We start from the raw sequence: 9849 nt of genomic DNA, 5'->3' as shown, positions 1-9849 counted from the left end.
ACAAGATTTGTATACATCATCCTAAATTAAGAAAAAGGTAAGGGTCTGGGGCTTTGAAGGGAAGGAATGTAATTCACAGGGCAGTAAGAAAAAGAGCAAATGTTCGCTAATTGGATGTTTGTCCTGCCATAGGATGGGTCACTCACATAAAATTTATCTCTGCTAGTAACCAATGTTCTTGGGAAGACTCCCAATTTAGATTCTTCCATGTAATTAAGGGAGGGGCACAAAATTCTGTTGAGCCCACAAGGTCTCCTTTGCCATCAGCTCAAAATAATCTTCATGCCAGAGTGGCCCACCTTGGGGCAGTCTGTCCCCCAGAATAGGACAAACTAGAGGCAGGGCTACTTAAGCCTTCCCAGGGCCTAGAGTGAAGCTTATTAATCAGATGTTATAAATAAAGAGCGTTGAAAGTTATCTTCTACTAAAGGCTCTCAAGGGCTTAGATCAGTTGGGGGGGGTGGGGGGAAGTTGCCCCTCTACTAATTAAACTGACCTAAAACCAAGTAAGAGGAGGCGAGCAAACAGAAGCCTAACCATGTGTGCACCGCGTGCATACCTAGGGGACATCCGGGAAAACCGACGAGCCCCCCGAAACGGTGTAAGACCCCGCCTTGAACACCGTCCTGGAGCGGAAGCCAGAGGAGGCTGGGGTGGGGGGGGAGGCAGCTCCAGGAGGGGGGCGGGGGGGGGGGGGGGGGTGGGGGGTCGGTTCCGGGCGGGTGCGGGAGAGGCCCAGCCGGCAGCGGGTCTCGCTCCCCGGAGACGCGGTCAGTCTCTCCCGGCCCCTGCGGGAGACACGCTCGCGCCCGACGGCCCCTCTGCACGGACGCGCCCGCGTACAAAGGGGCCGCTGCGGCTCAGGCCGACACTGGGCCTGCAGGTCCTTAAACGTGACCGCCCACGCTAGCCCGCGTCAGAGAGGCCTGTCCCGGGCGGCCGCGGCGGGCCGGACACCAGGGGGGGCCGACGGCCGCGGGCCCGACCTCCTCGTCCGCCCTCGCCGCGCGCATCCGCGGACGCCGAGCAACACTCGCGGGAGCTCCTCCCCTGCGGCCCCACCCCCACCCCCAGTCCGGCCTCCGCGAAGCTTCGGGAAGGCGGGCGGGGCGGGGCGCACGCGCGGCGTCAGAGCCGGGCGGAAGTGCTCGTCGCCGCGCCGCCGCCGCGTGACGCACTTCCTGTTTGTTGTCGGAGAAAGGAGAGAAAGGAAAGCGCGAGGAGCCGCCGCCGCCACCGCCGCCCGCGCTGCCGTGCCGGAGCCGAGGGGACCCGGGCCGCCGCCCCGCCGCGCCTCCTGCTCGCCGCCGGCTCCCTGTCCTCGGTGAGGGTCGCCCGCGGGCGGGGGTCGGGCGCCGGGCCGGTGTGGGGCCGGGGAGGAGGTTGGGCCGGGGGTCGGGACCTGCGGCCTGCTGTGGGGTCGGGGTTCGGGGCTGGGCCGTCTGGCGGGGGGGTTCGCGGGGGGCCGGAGCCGCGGGGCGGGGCCGGGGTCCCGGGGTCGGGCCGGGGTCCCGGGGTCGGGCCGGGGTGGGCGTCGGGCGCGGGGCGCGGGCTGCGGCCGCGGGCGGACGTCGGGGGTCGGGGGTGGACGGCGGGCCCGGCGGTCTGGCCGGGCGCAGGGGGGCCCGGGGCGGGCTGGGGTCCGGGTCCCGCGAGTCGGGGGCGGCCTTCGCCCCTGGCCGGCCCCAGCCGGCGGTTGGGCCCGGGCTCGGCGGCGGCGGGGCCGTGCGGCGCGAGCCCCTGTTTGTGTCCGCGAGTCCCGCGTGGACGGGCCCGCAGCCCGGAGCCGGCGGGGAAGCGGCCCCGGAGCCGCGGAGCCGCGCGCCCGGAACTTCGGGGCTCCTCGGAAGTTCGCTGCGGCCGGAGGGCGCCGCGGTGCGCTGGGCTCCCGCAGCTGCTGCCCGAGTAAGGGAAGGGGCGGCGCGGGCCGAGGCGGCGCGGGCCGCGTGTGGGCCCCGAAGGTCCCCGAGCGCGTCGTGGCTGTCGCCTGCTCGCGCGAGCCCGGGGTCCGGCCGCGCGGCAAGGTCACCCCGCGAGGGCCCGGCGCCGCGCTCCTCCGCGCCCTGCCCCGGCCGGCGTCCTGGAAGACGGGGCTCGGGGCGGGGGGGCGTCGGGTCCGACGACGGGCGGGTCCGACGACGGGCGGGGACCGCGGTCCGGGCTCCTGGCCGTCGGCTTTCGGGCTCGTCGTCGCTTCCGCGAATTGGGCGAAGCGGTCGGTGTCTGTGCGCCCCTCCCGGGCCGCCCCGGCCGCGGTCTCTGGAAACGCCGCCGGACTTGCCGCTCCGGGCTCGGCGCGCTCCGGGGAGCCGCGGAACGTCGCGGTCCTGCCGGTCCGGTGCGGGCGCGAGTCGGCCTGGGGGCGGCCGGCACGGACTCGACCTGTTGCTGTGGGAGGCGGTCCGGTCCGGTGGGGCGTCGGAGCGTCCCTGACACGGGGTCGTCGGTGATTTGGATTTTACTTTCTTGGTTGGACACGGGTGGTTTGAGGGTGTCCCTGGCGGCGGGACCGACGGCTCTGGAGCGCGGGTGGGGACTCGCGCCGAGCGCGCTGCAGGCCGGGTCACGGGCGGGGCCACGCGGCTCGCAGCTCCGTGCGGGCCGCAGTGTCTCTGCCCAGCTTTCGTCGGTGGAAGAATTCCAGTGGCCCCGGTTTCCCTGGTGTTTCCCTGGTGTGGGCGCGGCCGTAATCGCGGTTGTTCCAGGTCCCGGACCGCGCGACCGGCACACGCCAGAACCAGCTTCGCGGTGGCGGGGTCTGCGCACTCTTCAGTTCTAAAGCCCAGGGAGTCCTCGTTAAAGGTTTTCCCGACTGAGCGCGCGCCGGAGAGGAGCAGAAGCAGACCCCTGCGCAGACCGGGCACTCCGTCCCAGGACCGCGGGTTCACGACCTGAGCACAAGGCAGATGCTTAACCGACTGAGCCCCCCGGTGCCCTCACCCTCCGGGAGTTATTTTAAGTGCAGCGTTTCAGGGTTGCTGTGTAATGCTGACTGTCACCTCGGTGGTGCGCCTGTACCTTCCACCGGTGGGTCCGCCCATCGAAGGTCAGCCGCTCGCTCCCCGGTAAGGCTGATGACACGCCTTTTTCTGAGGTCTCTTGGTGAGGACCAAGGGAGTGGAGGCGGCCTCTCTGGGTAAGGTGATCTTTGAACGGAATAGAGAAAAACTTTTTTTTGTTGAAATCCTGGAAACGAGTCTGATTTAGGGTAGGGGTGGTCTGTGTTGGAAATCTGGGTTGCTTTTTTTTTTTTGCCCAGGACACCCCCCAGTGGTGAAATGGGCGTAATTGCAGGTTTATTGGGGAACTAGGATGGGGACAGTGGCGGAGAATTAACAAACGCTGTCCTTTCTCTTTGATAGGATTTGTGAGGACTTGAAATTCAGGAGGCGGGGAGCCGGCTTCCCCCTCTCTCTGCCTGCCTCTCTGCCTCCTTGTGATCTCTGTCCGTCACATAAACAAACACATAAAGTTTTCAAAAAAATAAATTCAGGGTGGCGCCTGGGTGGCTCAGTGGGTTAAGCCTCTGCCTTCAGCTCAGGTCATGATCTCAGGGTCCTGGGATCGAGCCCCGCATCGGGCTCTCTGCTCAGCGGGGAGCCTGCTTCCCCCTCTCTCGGCCTGCCTCTCTGCCTGCTTGTGATCTCTCTCTCTGTTCAATAAATAAATAAAATCTTAAAAATAAAAAAATAAATTGAGGAGGTAGATGAGAAGAACAGCAAGGTTGAAGATAAGCATAGTGACAGGAGTAACAGAAGTGGAAGGGCACGTGGCTGTAATCTCTACCCCCAGCGCGGGCTTGAACTCCCAGCGCCAAGATATGCGTCACATATTGTACCAACTGAGTCAGCCAGGTGCCCTGGAAAGACTATCTAAAACCTAATTAAAGGAAATGAGTTAATGGGTAACTCGGCTTGGAGAACTTTGATGCTTTTCTTATATATCAACTACAGGTTTTTTTCCAAATTTTGACCTTTAATGGTAGCATGCAGAATCACTGTTCACCCTTTTTGTTTTGATATCCTGCCTAAGAAAGTAAGTTTAGAAGATACTTACTATTCTTTGTACTGTTTATTTAAATACTTCACTTTTAAGGTGGGGAAAATTAATTTCTGGCAAAAAAATACAAAGGTAGGAGCTCCTGGCTGGCTCTGTTTGCGGCGTGCGACTCTTGGTTTCGGGGTGTAAGTGGAAGCTCTGGTGGACGTAGAGAGGACTGAAAATCTTGAAATAATTATAAAGGCAGTTAAGTTCCCTAGGGTTGCATTATATGTCAAAGTGGGGAGGAGAGTATTTTATCTACACCTCTAATTCTTTATTTCAAAAGCTATTCCTTATTTGGGCATAGCTGGGTTTTCTCTGAAAACTTTGATCCTTTCTTAACATTTGTGGGGAGTTTCGACCATCCTAAGAAACATAGCTGCCGGGAGTGCTCTGAGGCAGTAGAACTGCGTGGGTTGTGAGTTGGTTGTGAGTTGGTGGGGTTTCTCTTTTTGTGTGTATTTGTTTATAAAAATACTTGAGTTATTTTAGGATTCTTCAGTTCAGTCGCAAGGATCAGTTGTATTTGGAAGGGTGATTTCTTCGGGTGGTGTGGGATTTGTGCCCTTGAAAATTCTCCTTCTCCTTTTCACCAACGCAGGATTCCAGGACCTTCCTACTACGATGTGTGTTCTCTGGGAGGGCCTGGAATCCTCACTGCAGTGCTCCCTGTGTGCCTGAGGCGTCGCCCCGGACGCACCGTGCTGAGAAAACCTTGTTTGGATTGGAACCTTCCTGGTTGGTTTTTGTCCTCATGACCCTTCTGTGATTAATAATGGAATCCAGACCTTCGGAATACCCACTTTGAATTCACAAACCAGGACTGGGTACTTGCCGTATTATCTATTTTATTTTAATGAAAGGAAATTAGTCGTGCCTGTAAGTGTCTGATAGTCGATAATTACTGGTTTGGCAATCATTGGTCTCAGATCTTGAGTTCAGGGGAAGTAGCTTCCTTGTTTGTTTCAGGAATCCTTGAGGCACTTGAGGCACATTGGGTAATGACTATGTAAGTAGATGGTTTGTGGGAAGGTTGACGGTTCCCTTCTGTGTGTCTGTCCCCGGCCCCCCCATGAGAATTCTCAGGTAATGAAATGATACGTAGGTAACTTCTCCAGATCTACTTTAGTTTCTTCTCTCTCTCTCTCTCTTCCTTCCCTCCCTTTTTAAAGATTTAAAGAAAATACAAGCTGGGGAAGCAGCAGAGGGCGAGGGAGATGCAGACTCTGAGCAGGGAGCCCAATGTCGGGCTCCATTTCAGGACCCCGAAGGCAGATGCTTAACTGACTGAGCCACCCAGATGCCCCCAGATGTACTGATTTCTCGTTAAGTGTCCTGGGTGCTTTCATTTCCATCAAGCAAACGGCATTCCCCTAAATTAGCTGATGCTGCAGAAGAATTAAACACTTAACAAAATGGTTTCTTGGGGCACCTGGGTGGCTAAGTTGGTGGCATGTGAATTATTGTTATTATGTTTTTGGACTGTGTGACTCTTGATCTTGGGTTGGTGTAAGTTCAAACTCCATGTTGGGTGTAGAGATGAGTTAAAAATAAAATCTTAAAAATAAAGTTTTCTTTACAGTTATCCCTTTTCTGAGTTAATAGAAGTAACGAGTATATTGATTTGCTGGATTTTTAGGCTAAAGATTGGGAATGTGTTCAATGGTTATATGACCTTTCGCTGGAATTCTGTTAAGGTGACGTCCGCTCCCGGAGCGGCAGTCCGGGTGGGGAGAAGAGAAGGCATTGTGCGAGGAGGAGGCTTTTCTCCTCCCTTTCCCGACGCTCCGTCTTCACAGATTGCGCAGAACAAAGGAGGTTTCTGTGTTTTTTTTCTTTTGCAAGCAGAGCGGGGGTTGTTAGGTGTTAGGTAGAGAGGTCTATGAGAAAGGTCTTGCGGAAAGAGCGTCATTTCTGTCCACTAAGGTTTTGCTGGGTGGGTGGCCAACCTTTGGGCTGTAGAGTAGCACCTCAGAGCGCGGAGTGTCTAAGTCCTGTACCGCACCGGCCCTCGACTCCGGGACGGTCTGTGGATGTCGGAGGGTGATGTACTTGCAGCCGTCCCGCCGGGCCCATGTCGATTCCTAGGCTTCCTTCGCCTTCGGAAACCGTAAAAGCAAGGCTGCGTAGCGGAAGGGGGCCAACTCAGCTGTGCAGAGAACTCGTCCTGCAGCACCTCACGTAGCTCATCAGGTCACACTGATGTATTTATAGTCAGAGCTGATAGAGAAGTTCCAAGGGTGAGAGCACTCAGAAGCCAAGCTGGGCCTCCTGAATCCCATAAGGTGCTCTCGGTGAAGGGACTGTTAGGAGCGGGTCCGGTCCCATGTGTTCCCTGAGACCAGCCTTCTCACCGCGCCCTCATCTTTGCCTCTCCCGGTAGAGATCGTTTCTGTCCGCAGCCTGTTTCTGGGGCAGGGGTCGGGGCAGGTATTTGGTGGAGGGGTAGTAAATTTGTACTAGTTTAGCGGTGTGGATATTTTGTTACATTTAACTTAGATCTTTATTTTGGGGCAGGAGCATCTGTTCCCTTTGTGGCTGGGGCTTTTCTTTTTTTGCAGACTGCTGCTGGCAGCTGGAGAGGAGTATTTGATTCAAGGGTCTGTATTAGAGATTATCCATGTATTTAGAGAAAAATGAGGTGGTTAGGTTGGTCAGAGGAAGTTTTAAAGTGAATAAGGTGAGTTTTTGAAGGTAACCAAGAGGTTTGGGAGCCCCTAGAGTGCCTTTCTGGTACTTTTTCAGTGTTACACAGGAATAGAAATTAGTAAAGGTAGTTTGGGTGGTAAGTCTATGCACTTATTTCTCTCTCTCTCTCTTTTTTTTTTTTTTTTTAAGATTTTATTTGTTTTATTTGACAGAGATCACAAGTAGGCAGAGAGAGAGAGGAGGAAGCAGGCTCCCCACCGAACAAAGAGCCCGATGCGGGGCTCGATCCCAGGACCCTGGGATCATGACCCGAGCCGAAGGCAGAGGTCTTAACCCACTGAGCCACCCAGGCGCCCCACACTTATTTGTCTTGATTGCAAAGGGAATGTCTCAGATACTTAGAAAAAAAGACCAGAGTTACTTTACCCAGAATTCTACCAACAAAAATTCTCTATTAATAAAATTTATAAATGTAAATCATAATGGCCTAATTTGCTTGTAGAGTAATTGTAGGAGATGGTAGCTGACTTTGCTTTGGGAATCCGAGCTTGGTGTTTTGGTATCCAGGTCATGGTACATGGGTTAAAGTAGCAAGCAGCGGTAGGGAAATGATGCTTGAATTACCAGCCTTCACTCTGAGGGAGTATCTTCGGTATTGTGTTTATACCCCAGGTTATTTTTTATAATTGTAACATCTATTTGGAGAAATCGAGAACCTTAAAATTTTTTTTTTTTTAAATTTTTAAAGATTTTATATATTTATTTGACAGAGAGATCACAAGTAGGCAGAGAGAGAGAGGGAAGCAGGCTCCCCACCGAGCAGAGAGCCTGCTGCAGGGCTCCATCCCAGGACCCTGAGATCATGACCTGAGCCAAAGGCAGAGGCTTGAAACCCCTGAGCCCCCAAGGTGTCCCGAGAAATGGAGAATCTTAATGGACAGGGTTAATCCCTTAGGAGTTAGACAGAAGAGACCCTTAATCCAAGGGTTGTCGGGGAAGGAGAAGGCATTCACACTGGGTGGGCGGCCCGTGTGTTGTAAGGACTAATCGCTTCACTCCAGCAGCCACCTCCTCGCATAAGCCAAAGCTTTAGACCACGGGATTCATCTCTGCGTTGACAGGACTGTTGAAACGCAGTCTGAATGAAGTAGGAGTTCATCTTCGTAGGGAGAAGCTAGCCATGGTGTTTTGGGCACAGTGTAGTGGGTGCAGGCAACTCCTCGAGAAGATGAGATGAGGTGCAGGACAGCGGCCTATCCTGGGTGTACAGGAGCGCTTTCATATTGCGCTAGTTGGGTTAGAATTCATTCTGATAAGTAGACTGGCAGCCTTGGGTTTGTATTCTAGAAGAGTGTGTGTTGGTCACCTGATGTGCTCGTTCACAACACAGATTCACAGGCTGACCCCATATTAGGTGAGGCGGCAACCTTTTGCTCGGGCCTAGGAGTCCTCAGAGAAGCTTTACTCCTTCCCTGAGTGCGCTGGGTGACTCTCCGCGGCCGACTGGCTTTGTGGGTTTCTCTTTGCCCGGGCTCCGCGCACTGGAGGCCCCGTGCTGCCGGTTCAAGGCCTGCCCTGTGCTTCCCCGGACCCCTGCGGTCTGAGTTGGGCTGGGTCTTCCGTGGGTAGGAGCACTCTGGATCCATCGGCCGCTTGTGTGCAGCCCTAGCAGTGGGCAGTGCCAGCTGATGAATAGTTAAAGCTCGGCTTCTAGTGCCCTTTGCGTGATTTGGTTAAAAAAAAAGTCACGAAGTCCCGCACTTAGGTGGGCAACGGACAAGGGACGCAGACCAGTGGTTCGTGGGAGCACGTCGGGCGCTCCTTCTCTTGGTGGGTGCAGAGTCCAGCGGGGACGGGGTTCATTCAGGCCAGCGCTGCTTCGGAGGCTGGGAGAACGCAGGCTGCTGAGCCCGGCTGGATGTACAGTGGTGCCGCCTCGGTGGAAGGCAGACGGGCAGCATCTTCCACGTTTTTGTCGCAGAAAGTCCTGCAAGCACCTTGTGAGATCGTATGCGACACTGGGGGCGCGGAGGGAGGCCCATGCGAGGAGGGCCTGGGTCTGATTTGGGCTCCTGGGGCACCAGCACTGTGGTGTGCCCTGCTGCACCCTGGACAGGGACCAGTTCAGGACCTCAGGTTTCAGTCCTGCCCTTCTGGTGTCTGTGCTAGTGCTTGCCACAGGGCGGACTCCTGTGTCGGCTGTGTCTGGGTGGTCACTTGTCCTAGTGCCTGCCGCCCCAGGGGACCGTCTTCGGGGAACCAGGGAAACTGCCCTGCCCGCATCTGAGCCACCGAGCGCTTGCCAGCATGGGCTGAGTGTGCCAGCCTACCGGCTGCCTGCCGCGGACGGCGGACTCTGCTCTCTGACCTCTGTTTCGCATGGGTTTGTTCTCGTGTTTGTGTGTTTTCTGATTCTGGTGATTGAATCCTGAAATATTTTTACTTTTTTGAGATAAAATTGGCATATAACACTGTATGTTTGCGGTGTGCATGTTGGTTTTAGACATCTGTGTGTTGCAGTTTTATACGAGGTTCTTGTCAGTTGCATTAACGTCTGCTGTGCAGCTGACCCTTCATCAAGTCACATTGTCTTCGTGCGTTTTCATGCTTCCCATGTATTTTTTTTTTTTAAAGATTTTATTTATTTCACAGAGATCACAAGTAGGCAGAGAGGCAGGCAGAGAGAGGAAGCAGGCTCCCCACAGAGCAGAGAGCCCAATTCGGGGCTCGATCCCAGGACCCTGGGATCGTGACCTGAGCCGAAGGCAGAGGCTTAACCCACTGAGCCACCCAGGCACCCCATTCCCATGTATTTTTTACTTGCTGAATTAAACTTTGGCTGCTAGTATGAAAAGTTTAATTAGATGCTAATCTAAATGACTTTCACTGCCTGGGTTTAGCCTTGTAGGCAGCAGGTGCACTCAGGTCACCTGCAGCGTTGTGTGGTTGATTGGGGAAAAATAGTTTAGTGTGTTTCTGATGTTGGCAGGAGAATTGACCCTCGGGCAGGTAGGTAGTGAGGCCTCCAGAGAGTCTGAAAAAGGTTCTTGTCAGTTGCATTAACATCTGACAAATTGTTAATGTTAGTGATTTTTTTTTCCTGCCTTCGTGATTTTTTGCTGCTTTTGTCTTCCACATGTTTTCTGCTTTTTGTAGTTT

General features: G+C 55.1%; 2 protein-coding genes across 5 annotated transcripts in view; one reads left to right on the top strand and one right to left on the bottom strand.

Annotated features, from left to right (window-relative positions):
* Nucleotides 1–916: 916 nt before the first annotated feature.
* Nucleotides 917–6117, bottom strand: LOC132015485 (basic proline-rich protein-like). The gene is made up of 4 exons (XM_059395970.1): nucleotides 6042–6117; nucleotides 3019–3098; nucleotides 1273–2891; nucleotides 917–1181 (listed from the first exon to the last, which is right to left on the bottom strand). The coding sequence occupies exons 1-4, from the start codon at nucleotides 6115–6117 to the stop codon at nucleotides 917–919; spliced, it is 2040 nt and encodes a 679-aa protein (XP_059251953.1).
* DNAJB6 (DnaJ heat shock protein family (Hsp40) member B6) overlaps nucleotides 1215–9849 on the top strand; it is an 84735-nt gene continuing 76100 nt past the window's right edge. For 3 of the 4 annotated variants that reach the window (XR_009403706.1, XM_059396000.1, XM_059396002.1), the window contains exon 1: nucleotides 1216–1324. The gene's annotated coding sequence lies outside the window, so the exon portion shown is untranslated. Of the gene's footprint in view, nucleotides 1325–9849 lie in introns of all 4 variants that reach the window. The other variant, XM_059396001.1, reaches the window with a different exon arrangement.

This window comes from Mustela nigripes, chromosome 4 (assembly GCF_022355385.1).
Source record: "Mustela nigripes isolate SB6536 chromosome 4, MUSNIG.SB6536, whole genome shotgun sequence".
Lineage (NCBI taxonomy): Eukaryota > Metazoa > Chordata > Mammalia > Carnivora > Mustelidae > Mustela > Mustela nigripes.
Note: the sequence above shows the minus strand (reverse complement) of the source record. Positions and strands in the feature narration are given on the sequence as shown.